Source organism: Hoplias malabaricus, chromosome 7 (assembly GCF_029633855.1).
Source record: "Hoplias malabaricus isolate fHopMal1 chromosome 7, fHopMal1.hap1, whole genome shotgun sequence".
Taxonomy (NCBI): Eukaryota; Metazoa; Chordata; class Actinopteri; order Characiformes; family Erythrinidae; genus Hoplias; species Hoplias malabaricus.
In genome coordinates this window covers 38,557,688-38,581,263 of record NC_089806.1, presented here as the reverse complement: position 1 = coordinate 38,581,263, position 23,576 = coordinate 38,557,688, and the positions used below count along the sequence as shown (strand labels likewise).

Sequence of the window (23,576 nt, the reverse complement as noted above, 5' to 3'; positions counted from 1 at the left end):
GTACTCTTTCTGTCATTTTCTACACTTCTCTATAGTCTATCAATAACTCTGATATTAACTATACTTTTTCTGACACTGCTATTTCTAACAACGTCCTTCCTGAAAATAATCTACAAAACGTGTGCCCAGTATATCACACTGGATATAGAGCATCAGTCACACTCTTGTTTATATTTTTATTATCATTATTTTATTGTATTGTCAATTGTCAGTGTCCAATCAGAAACGTTCATACCCCAGTTCATAGATTTCTTCATAGTGTAATACACAACTACTGTTCACAGGTTTGTAATCATTTGATACATTCATTCGCTGTGCTATATTCAATAATAATACAAAACATTAATAATAATGTCAATAGAAATTGTGTATTTTCAAGCTACAGAAAAATCTAAAACAGAAAATGGTAAAATAAAAGAACAATAAGAAATGCATTTCCCCATATTTAATCTTAGAGCTATAAAGATAAACATTTTTGAAACGTCCAAAGCTCGTGTCCTTCGTGCCACCTCCATCAGAGCCATTGTCTCGTATGTTCATATACAGGGAGGTGTAAACCTTGGCACCTGTAATCACTAATTTTAGTGCTTAATTCCTACTGATTTTTAAAGCTAAAAAGTCACATCAGCTATGTGCCATGGCCTTTTAACAAGCCATTAACAAAGGCACTAACAGCCATTTAAGCCATTTAAAAAAAGGCATGAACACTGCTTTACATTGTGCACAAAACACAGGCTTAAATCAAATCAAAAATTAATTCACCAAGGTCACCAACACGGCATGTGTCTTTACATGAAACACCAGTGAGCAGTGACAGAGGAATGCTTTGTCTCCACAGACTGAAACCTCCTCAAAGCTCCCCCTCTCTACTGTATGATATCAGGAGGACTTCCAAATGTACAAACCAAAGCTGCAGTGAAATTTTCACACTATTCACCCCTTCAGAACTTCCAAAACCACCCAACAATAAAAATGTGATTAATTCTGTGAGAAATGAGAAATGCCATGTAGATCCTTTCACTTCAATTTGACAAACATTTATTGATTCTGTACATAACATTTCAAAACATAACTCTGCCTATAAAATTATTCACAAACAACTGCTATGTTTTATGAAAATAAATAGCTGCCAGATCTCCACAGGTTTACAGACACATGCAAAAGTTATTTATTTTATATGTTTTGTTGATGCTCTTATTGCAGAACGCACACATTTTCTACTTATTCGTCATTACATATCTTACAAAAGTCGGCATTACTTTTGCACAATGCATAATTATAATTTTTCCATTGTTGGCATTAAACAGGACTAAACTGTGTCCATTCAATAAAGTGAAGATGTACATTTAGACACTTGGAGCAGGGGCTGAAACTTTTGCACACAAATGTAATCAGAGTTTGGCTCCTGAGTGGAATATGGATCGTCTCTGTACTGGCAGGTTAATGGTTTAAAAAAAAAACATCAGCAGCAGAAAGAGGTTAGGTTAGGTGCTAAAGTTTGAATAATATTTGAATCCAATATTTGTTTATACTTCTTCTGTACCAACATATTTATCCCATGCCTATATTCCTTCATTTATTATTCTTCATTTTTTATTTTACACAAATAAATGATACACTCCAGGAAGACTGTCAAAATCTCTATATTAAATTATATATTGATATCATGGATTGACCTCAAAAATATTGGTATTTTCATTGACCCACAGCTCTCACATCAGTGCATCCCCAATTTGACATCATTATTTAAAACCCTGTTAAAAGACGAGCATGAACCAGGATGAATAATTCATACTGGTTTTAGATGGTTAACGCAGGGTTAACCTAGTCACCTACAATGTGCTGGCTATACTGCCTTTTCTAGCGGGGATTATTTTACTGCACACATTATTACAATAGCATTTACAGATTTAAATATTCTGGTGATTTGCTCAGGGTAACTTTGCTACTAATTAATTAATTAATATGCTGATCGAAGTGTTTTAATGGAATTAGTATCTGCACACATTTTTAATACAAATCTCATTATGACATCATAATGAGAGTTGGATCATTATTTCAATGGTATCATAATGACCATTAGGTCATAAGTCATAATGACACCTGGATCATAATTTGGATGATGTCATAATTGACAGGGTGATGTCATAATGATAGTGTAGTGGTTATAATCAATGATTTTATAAGATGCTGTGATGTGGTTATTAGATTACATGTAGCCTAGAGTTGTGTGCAAATGTTTGGGTGCCCTTTGGTCATTTATCATGAGATTAAATAACCCATCAACTAAGGAGGACTTTTAAAACGGGGGCATTTTGATGCCATTTTAGTGGAGACCTTCTATTTATTTTTTGACATAGACATTGCATAAAAAATGACTGTATACTTCTGCAAATTCTTGCGCACAATAACTGAGTTTAACAATTATTAGATATAAAAAATTTAAAAATATATTGTAAAAATTGAGACTGTGTTAAATGTTAAGTTGAATTGTAGTTTGACCAGGGGTGCCAAAACATTTGCATACATTTGCATATATTGTAGTAACTGTCTACAGTTTCTATGAGGTTGATTGCTATATGCCCACTGGCGTTCCATCTGCCTTTAAGGATTAAAACTTGGCAGAATAACATTTCAAGTAGGATAATTGTTTCCCAGATATGGCTTCAGCCAGTATAGTACAGACTGAAAAGTCTGACTGTGGCTTGTATTCCTCATAGTTTTCATGAGGCTAATAGCACTTCTGTTGAATTTCTACAGTCAAAAGGCTACATTGAACTGATCATCCAGACACAAGGTCTATGTCAGATATCATAAAGCCATATGAACAATGAACTAAAGCAACGTGTTCCTGAGATATTTGATCTCAGTGGCTCATACAAAGTGCCCACAGCAGGGCCCACACCAGAAGAGCAATGGGGGTCCTTGGAATCCCAAAGGCTGAGTTGAGGAGGCGGATACGGCCCTCCACCACCGGGTGAACTCTCTTCCTGTCCGTGATGTAGCTGGACAACACTGATATGTCCAGATCACCTGTGAGCAGATCACATGCTTTAATAGTGTATAACAATATAAGGGATTGATTCTCAGCTCAGGAACACAGCCATACCACTAAAAGTCATTGGGCTAGACTCCTAACACTGAATGAGCCTACCACTGTGACATGATTGAGATTACATGTAGCTCAAAATCTAAAGTTTTATTTTTCTTTGTACAAACGCTTAATTACTGTTTTGATGTAGAAATGGTTTTGTTTTGCCAATATATCCAGACAATTCCCAATTGAAAGTCTATTTATTAAATTCCACTTTACACATATACACACATAACAGTCACTGATCCACAGAAGCTTCTAGAAATACTGATTTCTGGAATTTGAACTGAGGAAGACTGTGGCAGGGAAAATGCTCTGAGGGTATTTCTTGGGATTTCCTGGGGTTTCAATCAGATGATTGATGTTTTTCTGTGTATATCTGAACAACTCTGACCCATCTGTGCATGTCTAAACAAATGAAGATCCAGATCTTGCCTGAAGAGATTTTTATAATTTACATGTGGAGCTGCTGGGCTTGTATGTATTTGACTTTGTGGGTTATTAGTATTGTGTTTTGTTTGTGGTTGGCTTTGTGGTTAGTTTAGTGGTTGGTTTGTGGATTGTGTTGCGATCACTGACACTGGCTTTTTTTGTGTTTGTGGTTTGTATGCGGCAGCTTTTATGCTGTATTTGTGATTATATTTGTGGTCAGTTAATAGTTTTTCTTTTGGTTGAGTTGTGATTGGTTTTATGCTTCGATTGTGGTTGGTGTTGTAGTTCATTTGTGGCTTTTGTGGTTGTACCATGGTGGTTTAAGTGGTTTTCTGGTTTAATTCATTTTGGTTTTGCAGTTTACAGTTGTTTGTCTGGATTTTAATAGTTAGTTTCATGATTATTTGGTTCATTTGAGCTTGGATTTGATCACATTTACAAGAATAACGGTACCTCTACATTTGAGTTTAGCTTATTGCTAGGCTATTGTCATGAATAATGTTGGTTATTTAGCTAGATACTGTCATAACAGTCAGTCATAACGGTGTTTTACCGCGGCGTTGTTCAGCTGTTGTCCACCAGTGACGTCACGGTCGCATTCAAGAATTTCCGTAGCGAGCTCGGGTTTTTCCATCAGTTTAATAAAATTGTCAGTTTTAAAGTAAATTAAGCTGCTATTTTCATTTTAATTCATACTTATATCTGTCAGTAACTACAATAATGTGAAATATTCATGGAGGTCCATTAAGTGGTGCTTAGCCTTTAAGGTCTGTTAAACAGTGTTCCACAAAATAAAGAAACGTTTTAATCCCTGGACTCACCACTGTCGTATTTGAGCTTCTCCTGTTTGATCATAGAGAATCCATCACCACCGTCCACTAAATATGACGGCATCACCACTTTATAAACTTTACTGGGGACTACAGGCTCGTAGAGGGGGACTCTGCACTCTGTGCACAAAATGCTGGCCTTTTTCACTCTCTTGCCAGAAGGCTTTGACAGGTCATACTCGATCTGGAACCCTGCACACAAACACACACACACACACACACAAAGCATGAGGATAAAAGCAGTCTTCAACCTTATCACAGTCAGTAGACAAGTCCCTTTTAATCTGAAATAGTTTTTGTCCATTTCAAGGTCATGAAAAACCGACATAGCCCAGAGACTGTGTGAAGACAACATCTTCAACTGGGCAGTGTTCATCTTCTGCTTTTCACAACAAACTCCCACTATTAAGAAAGCATAAAAAATTGGGGAAGAACATTAACAATCTCCAAACTCTCCACCCATCGTGGGATATTCCTTTCTCAGGAAAGTGGGCTGTGTTGAGTGTTACTTTCCTGTAACCGCAACATCACTCATTCGAAGTGTTTGAAAAAGTTCATATTTCCATCTACTACAAAGTTCTTTTCTATGTTCTAGAATGTTCTCCCCTATTTGTACTGTTAACAATGTGTTCTAAAATGTTCTCCCTTACTTAGGATTGTAGATTTTACTTCCATTCTCATAGAGCCCCCTTCAGTGTTCTAGAATACATTCCCCTATTCATAGCATTCACATTGTTGTAGAACATTGTCCTGTTCTGTTTTCAGCAATCTAGAATTCTCTGTATTCACAGTGTTCTAGAACGCTCTCTCCTGTTTACAGTGTAGAATGTTGTCCCATATACATAGTAGTCACAGTGTTCTAATATGATTCCCCTACTCAAAGCCGTCAGTGTTCTATAATGTTGTCCTGTAGTGATATCGTTCAAATTCATTCATTCATTCATTCATTCATTCATTCATTATCTGTAACTCTTATCCAGTTCAGGGTCGCAGTGGGTCCAGAGCCTACATGGAATCATTTGGCGCAAGGCAGGAACACACCCTGGAGGGGGCGCCAGTCCTTCACAGGGCAACACAGACACACACACACTCACATCTACGGACACTTTTGAGTCGCCAATCCACCTACCAACGTGTGTTTTTGGACTGTGGGAGGAAACCGGAGCACCCAGAGGAAACCCACGCAGACACAGGGAGAACACACCACACTCCTCACAGACAGTCACCCGGAGGAAACCAACGCAGACACAGGGAGAACACACCACACTCCTCACAGACAGTCACACGGAGGAAACCCACGCAGACACAGGGAGAACACACCACACTCCTCACAGACAGTCACCCGGAGGAAACCAACGCAGACACAGGGAGAACACACCACACTCCTCACAGACAGTCACCCGGAGGAAACCCACGCAGACACAGGGAGAACACACCACACTCCTCACAGACAGTCATCTATGGCATCACTCAAAGAACTATTTGGAGCACCTTTATTTGTAAGAGTGTATGTTTACAATGTTAACACTGTTCTACAAATCTTCCTTTTTCAGTGTTCACAAAGTTGTATAATGCTAGAGTGTTCTAGAATGTTCTCCCCATTCATTTTTCTAGAATACCCTCCTTAAATATAAAGGAGCATATATAAATATATATATTTATATTTCAGTGTTTTGACTATGTCCTTCAGAGTGTTCTGTTTTCTAGGCTTGTGATTATTTTTCGAGAACGTTCTCTGAGTTTCTCAGTACTTACAATGTTCTAGAAAGTCTCCCGTGTTTAATGCTTACATTCTTCTACAGTCTTCTCCCGATTCACAGTGTTCTAGAATGTTCTCCCCTATTTACAGTGTGGACTGTTTTCTAAAATGTTCCCATTTCCCAGGCCCAATAACTGAATGACTATTTATCTGAATACCTGAGACTTGCAGGAATTCTCCAGTGCTTCCTCCATATCTATGGACACTGTGCTCGAAGGCCCGGAGCAAAGTGGAGCCATTCAGCTGGACCAGGTCAAAGGTTCCACCAAAGGGCAGCACAGAGATCACATCCTCCATGGTGATGGTACCTTAGAGAACAAGACCAAGACATCTTTCATATGCAGTTATAGTTGAAGACTGACCACACAGGAGCACTTTATTGGTCTACAATTACAGACTGTAGTTCACAATTACAGATTGTAGTTTGCATACTTTCTTATTCCAATTTCACGCTGCACTAAAATGGTCAGGACCTCCACAGAGCAGATCATTCTCAGCGCTGCAGTAACACTGATGTGTTATACTGGTACAAGTGGATCATACACAGCAGTGCTGCTGTAGTTTTTAAAGCCCTCAATGTCACTCAGGTGCTGGGAATGATCTACAACCCAAACAACAGTGTCCTGTGTCCACTAAAGAAGGACAAGAGGATGACTCACACAAACCGTGCAGCAACAAATGAGCTACTCTCACTGACTCCATCTAGAAGGTGAACCAATGTGGTAATAGAGTGGACAGTGAGTGAATACAGTGTTTAATAATTCAAGCATCACTGCTGTGTCTGATCCACTTGTACCAGCCCAACAATCACTAACACACCTCCATCACACCAGTGTCACTGCAGTGACAGGAACTGAAGGAAAGTACAAAATGATCAATCCAGGCAGCAGTTCCCCTACATTGTGACACATCTGAGGTTTCCACATCATGTGCTAATGGCTAGTACGCTCTGACATATGTCAACACTTCCTCTGATGATAATAAGTAAATCATATGGTGAAAAATAATAGAACACCCACCATTTCTGTTGCGCTCATCAATGGGGGATCGAATCCCTCCTCCATTCATAATACAGGCGCTCACATGGTTCCACTGCACCTCGTCCGGATACTTAATGTTGTGATGAACCTGCAACAAAAGACGAGTGGTTCCAAGTTTATATAAATAAGAAAACAATCAAAAACTGGGTAAAGGCAGAGTCATAGAATGTGGGCAAAACAAAAACAACAACAACAAAAAAAAACATTCTACACAAAGCAAAACCTAAATATTTTGGGGAAAATAATTTCCATAACCTCAGAATAAAATGAAGCAAAACAAATCAGAAGAAGTTTAAACTATAGAACAAAACCTAAATCCTCCAGATGTTGTGGGGTACCACTGCTCTGCTTGTGGACTCGTATGAACTCCTGAAACTCATAAACTTGGAAAATAAAAAAACAACTGTGAGGGCAAGGCCTCCCAGCTCCTGCAGGTTGGAGTCTCTGTGACTCAGGAGTTTCTCCAGAATGGGGCTGGGTCTGCAGTAGCTCAGCCAGACCAGTGGTAGCCTCTGTAAAGCTGGATGATATACCATCACATAATCGTAATCAAGAAAAAAAAAATAAACTAAACTTGAGGGAGGGAAAGGTTGTGAACAAACTTTGAATTTGGCTTGTCACATATTGCTAGCATCGTTTGCAACATTAGCTTTAAAAAATCATTATTAAGGAACCATTAAGTGACTACTTCATAAAAACGGTCACATTTAAATTAATACCACCTTTTTAGTCTCTCATTATATTTTGCAGGTCACCTTAAATCTGTCATTTTATTTAGGCTTCCACCTTAAGTAGACTTCATAGAAACTGTCACATAAAAAAAAAATACCACCTTAAATATTCTCCTATTATATTTTACCGGCCACCTTAAGTAAATGACAAATAAACGGACACTTTAAAAAAAAAACCCTACCACCTTAAAAAGACTCCCATTATATTTATATTACCTCACTCAATAAAATGCTGCTGGAATTTCATGTTCCACATTAAAAATCCGACCACATTTATCCGGGGCTTCTTTAAGTCAGTGGATTATTCTGTTATTCCTATGCATTAGGCTCTATGTGTATGAGTCTGTGTGTATTGTCTGAGAGTCTGTGTGAGAGTACATCAGTCACATGTCAGTGTTCCAAAAAAATTCCTAAGAGAGGACCATGTCCTGTTTGAACAAGCGCTGTACGAAAACCGTACCCCATCGCAAAACTAATCACACTGTATGAGAAAGAACCCTTTGGCATATATTTGATGCAATAACTGTGCAGATTGAGCAAGAATTGTGGTCTCTTGTGGTGATAGCTTGAAAACTGACTGAGTTAAAGCAGGTTGAAATTTTGGCCAATATATTCCTATGGGGAAAAAGTGGCTAGCAGGTACCCATAATCCACTCTGTTGTTTAGTAAAACCCACATGAAATAGTGTCTGAAATCGTTCACTATCCTCCTGAAGCAATTCCATTATAACAGCGCACTATGTAGTAAGTAAAATAGAGTATAGTGAATAGGAAGCCATTACAGACACAGCACATGAGACAGACTAACCATGGCGTCGCAGATCATGTTCCCCATGTTACACTCCCTGAAGCGGCACTCCTCAAAGGTTCCATTCAGATAAACCAGAGTCTTCCCCACAACCTGAGAGGAGAAATTGGCCAGATTGGCTTTCCACTTCTCCACGTCCGCCTTAATGACCGGGTCTGCACTTCCACAGAAGAACACTTTCATTATGATGAGTTCAGCAGAATATTTACAGTAATCAGTGTAAACATAAAGAGTGACAGACATTCAATATAAGATAAGGAACTGTTGGAGAATATGGTAGAACTTCAGAACAATCTCATAGTATTTTAGAATATGTCCTACTCATTTAAACGTTTCTAAAAGGTTCTCCTAGAGTTCTCATTGTTCTAAAATGGCTTCTCCTTTCCAAACGTGTTCTTTTCTTATCCCCTTGAACTAAAACCTAGGGATCGGTATATAAACAGAACATACAGTGGAACCCACACAAATATAATGAAAGTTCTTGCAGTAGAACCCACCCTCTGGTACAGAACTGTCGAGAAGTATTGGGTTTCCCTCAGCTTTGAGCACATTTCCAGTCGAATCAAAGGTCACTTTGAGGAAGCCCAGGTATTTTCCGAAGGCATAGGCCTGCACCACCGGGACGTTACGGCCGTCATCGGACTGGATCATTACCGGATAGGGCCCAGCTGGCACCTCTGTGGATGGAGGCGCCCCTGTAGACACAAACACACACGTTGGTTCTGCTATACTTGTGAGGACCTTAAGTGAAATTGAGATTATTGTAGCTAATTAACCCTAACCCTAACCTGAACCTCAGTAACCAGAGGTGAATCATTTCACTCATTTCAGTTTTCAAATTAAAGTAACTGATTTTGTCTAAAATAAATATCATTGAAAGCTGTGAGCACCAATGGTTAAATTGCAATCAAGTCCTCACAGCAATGTTTGCAATATGTAAATAAAAACACAATGCAATGTTTAAAGGACCAATTTAATTAAAGATTTTACAAAAAAGACATTTAAAATGTTGAAATTTAGAAAGTGTTTAGTATTTCTTTTTTTTTTTCTTCAGTACATTCCAAACAATGTTGGGAAAGGGAAGTGTTTACCACCGTGTTCAGCAATTCTTCTTTAAAAACACTCTGTAAGTGTTTCCTCCGGGTGACTGTCTGTGAGGAGTGTGATGTGTTCTCTCTGTGTCTGTGTGGGTTTCCTCCGGGTGACTGTCTGTGAGGATTGTGGTGTGTTCTCCCTGTGTCCACATGGGTTTCCTCCGGGTGACTGTCTGTGAGGAGTGTGATGTGTTCTCTCTGTGTCTGAGTGGGTTTCCTCCGGGTGACTGTCTGTGAGGATTGTGGTGTGTTCTCCCTGTGTCCACATGGGTTTCCTCCGGGTGACTGTCTGTGAGGAGTTTGGTGTGTTCTCCCTGTGTCTGTGTGGGTTTCCTCCGGGTGACTGTCTGTGAGGATTGTGGTGTGTTCTCCCTGTGTCCACATGGGTTTCCTCCGGGTGACTGTTTGTGAGGAGTTTGGTGTGTTCTCCCTGTGTCTGTGTGGGTTTCCTCCGGGTGACTGTCTGTGAGGAGTGTGGTGTGTTCTCCCTGTGTCTGTGTGGGTTTCCTCCGGGTGACTGTCTGTGAGGAGTGTGGTGTGTTCTCCCTGTGTCTGTGTGGGTTTCCTCCGGGTGCTCCGGTTTCCTCCCACAGTCCAAAAACACAAGTTGGTAGGTGAATTGGCAACTCAAAGGTGTCCGTAGGTGTGAGTGAATGTGTGAGTACATGTGTTGCCCTGTGAAGGACTGGCGCCCCCTCCAGGGTGTATTCCCGCCTTGCGCCCAATGATTCTGGGTAGGCTCTGGACGCACCATGACCCTGAACTGGATAAGGGTTACAGATAATGGATGGATGTATATATAAAACAACCACAAAAAACAATTTCAACCTTTCAAATATTGTCTTAGTTCAGAAGAACATATGTGCTTCAACTCCCAAAGAAGCCATTTGTTGATGATGAACGACTGAGTGACATGAAATATTTTTTTTATATCATGTTAGATACATGTTATTGTATACAATCAGGACTAGTAGCTAATATCAATTTGTCTGTTTATGCTTGTACAGGAGTCTCATAGTATCACCAGAGTGGGGCTCGGGAATGGTGGTCCTGAACACTCTACTGTGCCCAGGACCCAAAATTTGGTGCTACACACCTAGTTCAGCTACACGGTGAAGCTCTGTTCATTTGAATTTTTAACGTGTAATGTAAAATAGCAATTACAAATAACATTCGCCTGCTCTTTTGACCAAAACCAAAAGCTGACCAAAGACAGCAGGAAAGGAATAAAACACCATAGTATAAATAAAAAAGAATAGATTGGTTTGATTTGTTTACGTTCAGAAGCTCAGCATCGTTTAACGTGGAGCGATGTGTTTGAGAAAGAAAAAACTGTTGTTTGTAGGTGACTGAACTTGAACTTGTCTGTTAGTTTTTACCACAGAAACTCATTTGTAACTCAAGTTGTTTATTAGCTTTATATTCAATGTGTTTACTCCCGAATTTGTCGCCAGTTCCACGTAAAGTAATGGAGATTATACAAGCCGTGTGTCTGTGTAGTCTCAAGGACATCAGAGGCACAAATCATGGCAGTGGGTATGGCACGTTCCCTGGCTTTGAGTGAGACCTAGGGGCTCGTATTTACTTCACATTCCTGCTGACCACTGTGTAAACAACAGCATTTATGAGGATTTTCTAATTAAAAATCCAGGGGCTGCATAGACATGGCTGGTTTTGATAGGCATTGGTTGCCTGGAGCCCAGGCACTGAGTAGATGTATTTTTCCACTTCAGCTCACATTAGAAATGTGATCTGAGTGAAGCCAGGCTTTTTCATCACAGCCGCAAACCTCTGAACGCTCTGGAGACTTTTAATGTAACACTGCCATATGCTCTATGCTGAGGTCTGTTGTTGATCATCTTTTTTTGCCAAGAATGTGTTCATATGTGCTCTGTGTTGTATGTGGCTTTTACTGTAACTGAACCGAATGCACTGGAGTTGACGATAGTAACATATCCAGCTCAACGTGGGAAAAACATGATAATGTTTGTGTGTCAGTGTTATTTGCAAATCATTATTTTGTGTTATGTACAAAACTTTTTTTGTATATTTTGGTGAAAATTCCAAAAAATGTGCTTCTTTTCCTCAAGGAAAATGCATTTACTGGACCTCACAAAAATGTACATTGGGACTTCAGAGTGCATTGGGTTCTCTGCCTTTGTAAAGTAACACCTTCAAAGAGTCTAACACTGATAGTGTGTTTTTAAGGAAAAGGCAGGAAAAATGGAAATGGTCGTTTTCCTCTTTGCGAGCGGCCCTCTATTAGAGATGTTGTGGAATTTTTAAATGTTTGTACAGCATGGGTGTGTTGCCCGCTGGTGTATCCTTGTTTTAAAGCCAAAAAAAATTGTCTGGTGTTGACCATGGGTCGGATCAGGTGTGTTCATATCCAGGGGTAGAAACACTGTAATATTTCACACTCTGTTCCCCTGTGATAAATTTACAAGCCAAATATCGGAGTGTTGTCAATGATTCTCACATGTTCCAGGTATAAATGTGAAAACAATGAGATGATGGGAGTTGAGGAAATGTGTTGTTAAGGCCAAGTACAGCTGCAGTGCACAGCTAGAACTCGCAACTCCCGTCTGTGTTCTTAGATCCAAAGTACCATGGAAACAAAGAAGACAAAGAGGAAACTGTGCGTAATGAACAGCTAAATTAAACCCCCCCTCCACCCACTTAATCCACATGGCTGACCACAGGGTTTAGCTAAGGGGAGTCAGACAGTGGACAATTGTGGACCTGCACACCCAGGGCCCTCCATGTTTGGGGTCCTTCCAACAGCCTTGAAGAGTAGAGGGTTAGTGCATGCTTTTAGCTGTTCTCAATAAAGGTCACTCAAAGACCACTTTCAGTCTCATTTATTATTAGTTGATCATTTCCTTGACAGCTTCTAATTTTAAATTTTCATTTCCTGAGCAGCAAAACATAGGAGGCAAGTATTTTACGTACTTAGTGTTTGTTAGCAATGCTAGCCTCATAGCTCCTGTACTAAAGTTAAGAAGTCAACCTGTTGCCTGTCTCCAGAAAGAAAACGATTTTGGCCTTTACTGCGTGTCTTTGACAGACGTTGCGCCACATATGAAAGCTATCCAGGTCTTGGCTGGATAGCTGACTCGCTAATACTGAGCATCTGAAAGCTATAAGGGTCTTGGCTACATAGCATGCCTTGACTCTGATTGGTTACAGGGATCAGGATTCGTTATTAACCCTGAGAAATCTAGGCCATGTTTCTGGGAAAGAAAGTGGTCAAATTTAGGGAATCTATTAATTTTTTGTCTTCCTTGTTGTTCTGAAAAATTCTACTCTTCTGAGAACATTGCTGTGAGGATTTGATTGCTAACTAATAAGGCTGATGTTGTGATTTGTTCTAATTTATACCAATTATATTGAATGGAGCTCAGAGAATGCTCCACAACTCAATGCGTGGAGGCTGTATACCTCTCCATTTCCATTTGGAGTTGGACATGGCGAGGTTAGGCAACTTCTCATTTATTTCATTCTATCTGCAGTGTTTTACTGAGGAGATTATACAAACTGTGTGCACTGTGCCCACCTTATGCTGCTGTGTAGGCTCCACACAGAGTCTGGCACGTATGCCCTACGCCGCTGTGAGTGTGAGTGCCAGGAAAAACATACAAAGGCAGCACTTTTTTGTTTCCCATGATGCCCATTAAACAAACATTTCAACACACATAATAAAATTCCCATACCTGTGTATAAGAACGTGTTGGTGTGTCCTCCGATGACCACGTCCACTCCTCGCACCTTCTTGGCGATCTCCTTGTCCACGGCGAACCCAGAGTGACCCAGAGCGATGATCTTGTTGACCCCCAGGGTGATCAGTTTGTCCACCTCCCGCTGTAAGGCTGTGATCTCGTCCTCGAAGATCAGATGAGGTCCTGAAGCCAAAAGTGCAAGTGCTCACATGAGACAGGTCAAAATCTATGGAACCAAAAGTAACGTATGTACATAACCATGTCGGGAATATACTTTATTCCCCTTCAGCCAACCCTTAGCACTGGGTATGGAGAGGTCAGACTCCTGTGCAGCTGCTCCAAGGCCGTTTGTGTGCTAGTTAATGTCTATGAAAAATAGTAAAGGTATCAGAATGAACTACATATCCCACAAGCCACTGTGAAAGATTTCAACTATTCACTATAACCCCCCCCCCCCCCCCCCGCGACCCTAAATTGGATAAGCGGTTACAGATAATGGATGGATGGATGGACTATAACCCCATTTTCAAAACAGTTTTCAGAGGATTTCTTCAATCACATATTGATCTCTAGTACTTTTGTGTTTTTTTTATACATTTAGTGACAAAACCATTGTGCACAAGGCTACCTTTTGGCACCAGACCTCTTAGTTTAAATTGCCATGGTAACATCACTGTCTCTGATTGGTTGAACTTGCTTTTAGAACTATGGCTAATGTATTTCTTTGTAGACTTCCCATGAGCAGTAAATAGTGTGATGATGTGTGTTCTAATTAATGTAAGACTTCAATTAGAACACACATCATCACACTATTTGCTGCTCATGGTAAGTCTACGTTGGCTCGATAATATGTAACAAGTAAAAACGTAAATCCCTATGGCGACTGAATGGGAACCATACCGTTTAGCTCTATTTGCCAGTTTCTCACCAAATATAGATCATGATAGATCATGAATCCACCAATTACACACAGTGAGAGGCGGTGATGTGCCTTGTGTGTTTTAACCCCTGGTCATAGCTTCCTAAATCTGAATCACATTTTGTGATCATTACATAAGGAAAGGGCAGATTCTGCAGATTCAGGAACTGTTTGAACCTTCTGAGCTGTATTATAGACACAGAGATATTAGAAGTGATAACCTTAACCCTACCCCAGTGTTTGTAGACACCATTGCGTGAGCTTACATTCATTCTGATCATTTTGATTAGGTGTTTAGTTACATTTTAAACCATGGGTTTTGATTTTTTGGTGTGGTGCTGCACCCGTTTCCTGGTAACGACACGAAAACTCTTGGCCAAGCTCACCTGAATGTTTTCACAATTATACATTTCTGAACGTCACATTGGCCCATAGTTACAAAAGACTTGCTTTGGAAATCCAATATGGTACAACAGTCAGTTCTCTAAGTGAATTCAGGTTTGACTAAATGTTCATTCCCAGGATCTGTGAAACATGTACAAGATGAAGTTTACCTTTCGTGAATGTTCATGGAACTTGTGAGGGGTAATCAGTCTGAACCTTAGTCTAAGCTTAAAACTCAACATAACATAAGTCTAACCCAAATCCTAAGAATCTAATCCTAAACATAGACTTAATCCTAACTCTAATCATAAATCCAGACTCCAAAAGTGTAATAAAAAAGAATAGAATAGAATAAAACTTTATGGTCTTTTTGTCCTTTATGTATAAAACTTTATGTCCTGCCAAAGCAGAACATCTTTCTTTGGTTTCCTAAAAAATGTTCTTTTACAAAGAACATCTCTCACAACACACTCTTAAAAAATAAAGGTGCTACCCGTTTTGGTTCCATAAAGAACCACTGTTAATGGGTAAAGAACCTTTAAAAGCTTCTTCACACTCACACGTCTCTTAAACACACATGGTTCTTTTTGGAAACAAATCTGGTTCTTCCATGTTATCGCTCAGAAAACCCTTTAGCACCTTTATATTAAAGAAAGCAGATTACAGCACTGTTTCTGTTGTTCTACCTCAGGTACATAACAGGCAATTGAGAGTTGGAAAACAGCGCCACCAGTGGATGGGAGCTTGCTTTAATGATCATAAAATGATTTGTAAAATGTTTGAGGTATGACTTGTATATATTTACTAAAATTTAAAGACCCTGTGTATAAACTTTAAATACTTAGATTTAGGACAAACGATAGCCCACGTATGATCAGTTTAAACTGTAATAAGTGTTAATCAGTAAGATAAAGACTGAACTAGGGCAGAACTTTGGGTAATCCTTTCCTATCATATTGACACCAATAAAATATAAGCAGATTAGCCCAGATGATTGGCTACTATGAGAAAGTATGTACCTGGTAAAGAGAGAGCAGGTGTCTCCTTGGAAGTGTATCCCACCACTCCCACTTTCTCTGAGTCAACGGTTAAGATTTTGAAGGCTGCGTAGCGTCCGAGGATTGCCGGAGCGAGAACTGTGTCGGGTTTAATGTTGGCGCTGAGCACAGAGCAGTTCACCTCCTGAAGGAAGGGCTTAATGAGACCCTCCACTCCATTATCAAATTCATGGTTCCCAAGGGCCTAGAGGTGGAAACAGAGAATGCAGAGCTTCAGGTCGTGAGTTGATATTTCTAAGCACACCTTGCTTGGTGTCTAGAAGTTATACCTTAACAATAGACGTTAGAGCTTTGCTGTGAGGATTTGATTGCATTCAGCTATACAGATATTACTGACGCCATGTCCTAGTGTTGCACTAGTTACAATCATCCCTCGAATTCATCGCATATCTATATACTGTGTCTACTGTGTTAATGCCCAATGCCTTTGGGGTGTTTACGTCCCTCTTGCCAACACTTGGCATTGGAAATGGTTAAATCAGAGCATGCAGTGCATGAATATCAAATGAAAGTTACTGAACCTACAATAACAAAACAGATTTTAAAGTTCATAAGCACAGTCTAAATCAAATACAATAGATATTAATTTATAAAGTTGTAATTAATATAACTTTGTAGTAGCTGTGTTATAAATATACAGTTAAACCAATGTCAACTTTAAAGCAAAGCAGCTTTTGTCTTCAGCCTTCTGAGGATAGAAGCTTCACTAGAAGTCTCTCATAAACAGAACGTTCAAAGCTTCAAACGAGTCCTTTGTGATCAACAGGACCCAAAACAACAATTATGGTCCAGCTATAACTGTAATTATAATCTGAGGCGGCTGGAGGTTTACCCTGCCACTTTACACTTCCTTGACCTCTTGCAATACTTGAAGGCTGGAATTGTGTAAAAGTTTTGGCTGACGTGGATTATGCAGTTTGTGTATCTCAACATTCATATCCCATCACTTATCACACTACAGGCCTTTGACAGTTAACATTGCATCAGTGTCAGGTCTCTGGTACTGATTTCATTAGCAGCAGTTTAAAGAAGAGCAGTGTTTATTGCACATATCTGAAGAAAAGGAAGGAAATATGTCATCAGTGTGGTTTATAGATTTACTGATCTGACTAAGCAAAGCACCGCGTTAGTAAGCATAAATGAAGCCCTAAGACTTGGATTAATATATTAATAAAAACATTGTATTAAGCTTGTTTAAAAACTTCACAAACTGAGCAAGCAGAACAACTGCGCAGGAAAACACCCCAATGTTCATTGACAGTCTACACACCATCGTATGCAATTACCTTATAGCAGACTTCAAGACACAAAGCTGGACAAGAAAACAGCATTCAGGGAATGTAATCAACATGAGGGAAACACCCTGATGGTTTTCACATGCCAAGTACTTCCCTTCAGCTCATTCAAAGTGTTTGGTTTGTGGTAACCATGACCCAGGTGGCCAACAAGCGAGAAACTCTTCTTGCCAGTTTCCGCTTTCAGGAACCACAGTATTCCCGAAAAGAACATTACTGTTACTGTCGTGTCACCGTTGCCAAAACAGCTGTGAAATCAAAGACATATTTAATGGACAACACTTCCATTGTAGTGTTTTATGAACGACACCTGAGGCCGGGAGTGTTCCTCCCTCTCCCACACCACTGACAGCGCACAGTCCTCCCCTGTGGGCATCGGTGAGAAGAAACAACAGAACTGGGCGGTTGTATTTACTGTGTCCTTTAAAGTGTTTTGACCCATCACATGATGTTGGTAATAACACAATAACATGTGATTTACGGAGTGCTTGCTGACAAGTGCAGTTTATAAGGAGTACGTGACTAAGGGGACAGAACTATGTAGAAATAAACACATTGTTATAAGCAGTTATTACATGTAAATAAGTGTATAACTGTGATCTAATCTATAAAGGATGATGAAGCTTATGAGGGAAGTGTTGACTACTGAATAAACTGTTAGAGTTAATGTGTTATAGATGGAGCCCGCAAGTTACTGGTCACCTTTGCACAGATGGATAATCAGAAAAAAATATCTAGTGCATGTACACTTTTATTGGCCAAAGGCAGTGTGTAAACATCACTTCAAATGTACAGCAAGGGTCTTACAGTCCAGGTGTGTGCCTTTACTATCTCTTCCACAGTTGTAGAATTGTTTTAAACAGAAAGAAAAATGACAATGAAAGTTTAAATAGAAAGAGTCAGTTCAACTTACAATTATACTTTAGATTTATTCATTCATTCATTCCTTATCTGTAACCCTTATCCAGTTCAGCGTCGCGGTGGGTCCAGAGCCTACCTGGAATCATTGGGCGCAAGGCAGGAATACACCCTGGAGGGAGCGCCAGTCCTTCACAGGGCAACGCACACTCACACACATTCACTCACACACTCACACATTCGGACACTTTTGAGTCGCCAGTCCACCTGCAACGTGTGTTTTTGGACTGTGGGAGGAAACCGGAGCATCCAGAGGAAACCCACGCAGACACAGGGAGAACACGCCACACTCCTCACAGACAGTCACCCGGAGGAAACCCACACAGACACAGGGAGAACACACCACACTCCTCACAGACAGTCACCTGGAGGAAACCCACACAGACACAGGGAGAACACACCACACTCCTCACAGACAGTCACCCGGAGGAAACCCACACAGACACAGGGAGAACACACCACACTCCTCACAGACAGTCACCTTGAGGAAACCCACACAGACACAGGGAGAACACACCACACTCCTCACAGACAGTCACCTGGAGGAAACCCACACAGACACAGGGAGAACACACCACACTCCTCACAGACAGTCACCTGGAGGAAACCCACACAGACACAGGGAGAACACGCCACACTCCTCACAGACAGTCACCTGGAGGAAACCCACACAGACACAGGGAGAACACACCACACTCCTCACAGACAGTCACCTTGAGGAAACCCACACAGACACAGGGAGAACACACCACACTCCTCACAGACAGTCACCCGGAGGAAACCCACACAGACACAGGGAGAACACACCACACTCCTCACAGACAGTCACCCCGAGGAAACCCACGCAGACAGAGAGAACACACCACACTCCTCACAGACAGTCACCCGGAGGAAACCCATGCAGATACAGAGAGAACACACCACACTCCTCACAGACAGTCATCCGGAGGAAACCCACGCAGACACAGAGAGAACACACCACACTCCTCACAGACAGTCACCCGGAGCGGGACTTGAACCCACAACCTCCAGGTCCCTGGAGCTGTGTGACTGCGACACCTACCTGCTGCGCCACCGTGCCGCACTACTTTAGATTTATTATCTACAAAAATATTTTCCTGAATTCATTAAAACATCCAATCACAGTGACACGGACGTGTACCAACACAGTGACAAGTTTTCTAAGAGTGTAGCTAATTGCTAATGTTTTGAAATGTGTTTATGACTCTTATTAACATTTATTATACATTAATAATGGCTTGATCCATTCATTTCCTCTTCATAAGATCACTCTTATTGTAACGTTGTGCTTTTTTTTTTATATAAATCAGTGCCAGCAACTGGTGCTTTTCTGCTTGTGATTCATTCTTTCTGCAGATCTGCTTCTATTCTATAAACAAAAGCACTCTTTGGAAAATAATAAAAAAAAACATCTGTCTTTTATTTCACTGCCACTGAAGAAGAAAGAGGAAAAACACTTGGGCCAGACTTTACAAGCTGACATCATTCGACGTGGTTAGTGATTCTACACATCTGGCTTTGAAAGATTTATGCAGTTTTAAACGTCATTCCGTTCTATAACCACTTCATCATGCTCAGGTTCTCGAAGTTTCCAAAGCCTAATCTTTATCTACCAACATGCTTTTAGACTCGGGATGAAGCCCACGCAGACACAGGGAGAACACACCCAACTCTTCACACTCTAAGAGAATAAAAATAGAGTGGCCTCCCTCTGCCCAATTAATCAGTGCCAAGCTACAGTCAATAGGCATCTGTTTCTGTTAGTTACTGTTCTGGTTTAAGGCCAGTTTATACTTCTGCATCGAGTCTATAGTCTTTAAGCACCTTAAAGGCCCCAGAACTGTAACTAAGAACTATGTCGACACAACAACTGTGACTGGTCCGCGGTCGGATGAACACGGTTCACGCTGAACCCAGAAAGTTGTTGTGAATTATGAACTCCTCCTCACTACAGAAAACACAGTAAATCCATGGTTCGACGTCATGGAAGAAATGAAAATGTGGAACTGTGCAAAATAAGCATGCATTCCAAAAATAAAACCCACAAAAGCGATCACTCACTACAAGGAACAGAAGTGGGTGCACTTTATAACAGTGCACTTTATAAGAGTAATACTTCTACACCGCTACTTTGTATACAACATTGTGTGGAGGGAGATATTTGTGATTCAGCCCTGGTGCGTTGGTGGTGTAAATGCAGAACGGTGCAGACACCAATGCAAACAGAAGACTCCATACAGCTGCGACCAGAGAGTAACAAACAGAAACACACAGATTGCAGAGCAACTGCAGCAATGTATACAACCCAAAGCACATCAGACAACACTCAAAGTCCAAAGACCTAACAGTCTACAAACACTCTCTGAGAAGACACTGATTGACACTGATTACTAGAGAGTGATTAAGGAGACAGAGGTGAATGACCCCCCCCCCCCCCCACACACACGCCAAAAAGTGATGTAAGGAAAGGATGTATATGATGGCCAGGAAACGTAGCCCCCTCTTGACTGCTTCCGTAAGCCTGTTTACGCCATGCATTATCAGGTTTCGGGTCCGGATCTTATCTGGACAAACTTTGGCTGGGGTCTGTTTACATTTTTCCAGAACAATGACCATGATCATGGTCCATATTTTACTTTGTCATGTCCAACGACTTCCAAACATTGTCTCTGTTTTACACTCCACTCTGGAGGCTCCAGGTAGTCTCAGGTCTGGGATCAGTTCTGATATCAGGTCACTGTTCTGAGTGTGTGTGAGCGACTGGGTGAGTGTTAAATTCTCCACAAGTGTGTGAGTGACTGGTTGAGTGTGTGAAACTACATGTGTGTGTGTGTGTAAAGGTGTGAGTGACTGGTTGAGTGTGTGAAACTATATACAGAAGTGTGTGTGTGTGTGTGTGTGTGTATATGTGTATGTAAAATTGACCATAGGTGTATGTGTGTGAGTGACTGGTTGAGTGTGTGAACTATCTATAGAGGTGTGTGTGTGTGTGTGTGTGTGTGTGTGTGTGTGTAAAATTGACCATAGGTGTAAGTGTGTGAGTGACTGGTTGAGTGTGTGAAACTATCTATAGAAGTGTGTGTGTGTGTGTGTGTGTAAAATTGACCATAAGTGTGTGTGAGTGACTGGTTGAGTGTGTGAAACTATCTACAGAAGTGTGTGTGTGTGTGACATTAAAAGCTTATTAGTGCACTGCATTAATATGAACCCCACTAATATTAATAATAATCAATGCTTTCATCTAAATTGTTAATGGAAGTCAGGACCCCTTCTATAGGTTCGTGCATCTAACTGCCCCCAATGTAAAAAGCCAGCTATAGTTTTCCACTCACTTGCCCAATACCAAGTGTTGGCAAGAGGGGTCTAAACAAAGCCTGTACCTGACTGGATTAAGCCTCTCGTGGCTGAATGCCGCCAAATCCTCACAGCTACACGTGTCATGTGTGTGAGGGTCCTCACCATGGCGTCGTATCCCAGTTTGTTCATGAAGTACGCCGCCTCGGACCCTTTGTAGAAGTTAAACCACACCGTGCCCTGGAACTGATCCCCCGCGTCCAGCAGCAGCACGTTCCGCTCTCGACCGCGCAGCTCCTTGATCTTCGTGGAGCGGCGCGCGACCCCGGCGAAGCACGGCGAGCTCTTGGAGCACGCGCCCGAGTCCTTGTTCGTCTCCTCCACGCGCGCATGCACGTCGTTGGTGTGCAGCAGCGCGAGCTCCCATTCCGCCGCCAACACGCACGTGCACGAGCACGCGCAGAGCAAAAGCAGCGGCGCGAGCGGCACGCGCATCTCGGGTGCTGAGTGGCCGAGTGTGTGACGGGCGGCGGAATAAAAGCAGCAGCGCGAGGAGGGGGCGGAGACAGTGGGTAGGAGGAGAGCGGACGAGGAAAGGAGGAGGACACCAATGGTACAGCACTGAGTACATTCTCCATCTGTACAGCCATCCACCATAACACTGTGTCCTCTGTGGTTCATCTGTTGTCCATCTGATGTTTGCATACTTCCATAGCCCAGTTTCACCCTGCTCTTCTATGTTCAAGGAGCTAAGATTTGAGTGGTGGATCATTCTCAGCGCTGCAGTGACACTGACGTGGCGGTGGTGTGTTAGTTTGTGTTGTGCTGGTGTAGAGTGGATCAGACACAGCAGTGCTGCTGGAGTTTTTAATCACCGTGTCCACTCTCTGTCCACTCTGTGAGACACTCCTCCCTCGTTGGTCCACCTTGTAGATGTAAAGTCAGAGACAGTAGCTTGTGTAGATCATCCTCTGGTCCTCCATCAGTGGACACAGGACGTTGTCGGCTGGATATTTTTGGCTGGTGGACGCGGGTTTCAAAAACTCCAGCAGCTCTGCTGTGTCTGATCCACTCGCACCAGCACAACACACACTCACACACCACCCCCACCACCACCAGTGTCACGGCATGTTCCATTTCCTCTGCACTGATGGAGCTTCATCAATAGCAGCTGGGATGAGCAGAGGTCTTTCATCAAGACATAATCAACTAATCAAGACCTCTGTAATGATCATGTGGCTTAATGCAATCAAATCCTCACAATGTTCCTATAAACACATTAACACAGAAAACTGGAAGCAGCAGATCAAAGCTGTCACTGGAATGTTCACAGCTTGCTACGAAGTGTTTTTTACAGGTATAAAAGCAAATTTATAAAAGCAAATGACAGAAAACAGATGTTCATAGCCGGGGGTGTGTGACCTTCCACCCAGACCACAACCCACAGACGTGAACTAAACTGTCACTGTGACTTTTTCGCTGTGATGTTGTTAGAAGTCTCTTAAATAAATAACAGAAGTACAACATTAGTGTAATTCTACTTCAGGCTATAAATGTTTTAGAGGAAGTGACGTCAAGCAAAGACCTCATCCTCTTAGTTTGGGATGGTCATGTGATAAGGGAGACCTAGCTAAAGAGCGGAAGCACCAGAGACAAACAAATGCAAGTTTTAACTTGTTATTAATTGATTAATGCTTTGTAACTTATTAATTTCTTGGTATTAATAGCATAATAATCTTGTTTTTAGTCTTTGGCATAAAACAATATGTTTTTGAAGATTTAGGAACTGGTAATTAATGAGACTTAAGCACTAGTTAACACTCATACTACTTTATTTCGTAAGCATATACAGTTATTAATTAATCAGAAGCATAATTAGCAGTTTGTATGCACATATAATAATATTCCAACTAAGGACAAACTGAACTAACCCTTTATTAAATGACTTGATTAAGTAGTAATAACATTTTTAAAAAAAATGTGTGTCCAGAGAGAACCAAGAGAATCTTATAAACTAATCATCAGAACCCAAACCGATGTTCTCTGAGGTTCTCTGAGGTCAGTTGTCTAATAGAATTTATGAAAAAGGTGGTACAGTTTACTACTAGAGATTAAACCTTAAATCGTCCTTTGAGAAGAATGTAGTAAGATTATTAAAAGGTAACGCAACATATTTCTGAT

General features: G+C 41.1%; 1 protein-coding gene across 1 annotated transcript; it reads right to left on the bottom strand.

Moving 5' to 3' along the window:
• Positions 1–192: 192 nt before the first annotated feature.
• On the bottom strand, positions 193–21,890 carry nt5e (5'-nucleotidase, ecto (CD73)). The gene is made up of 9 exons (XM_066677886.1): positions 21,561–21,890; positions 15,829–16,051; positions 13,501–13,689; positions 9,191–9,388; positions 8,694–8,848; positions 7,135–7,243; positions 6,274–6,423; positions 4,348–4,548; positions 193–3,033 (listed from the first exon to the last, which is right to left on the bottom strand). The coding sequence occupies exons 1-9, from the start codon at positions 21,888–21,890 to the stop codon at positions 2,867–2,869; spliced, it is 1,722 nt and encodes a 573-aa protein (XP_066533983.1). The 3' UTR covers positions 193–2,866.
• Positions 21,891–23,576: the final 1,686 nt, after the last annotated feature.

Bases quoted from the DNA above. Each gene is read 5' to 3' on its own strand.
- nt5e (XM_066677886.1), bottom strand. From the start codon at position 21,890: ATGCGCGTGCCGCTCGCGCCGCTGCTTTTGCTCTGCGCGTGCTCGTGC. The intron at 6,424-7,134 runs GTGGGTGTTCTA...TTGTTCTCTAAG, and splicing joins TGATGAGCGCAACAGAAATG to GTACCATCACCATGGAGGAT. The intron at 3,034-4,347 runs GTGAGTCCAGGG...ATCTGCTCACAG, and splicing joins GAAGCTCAAATACGACAGTG to GTGATCTGGACATATCAGTG.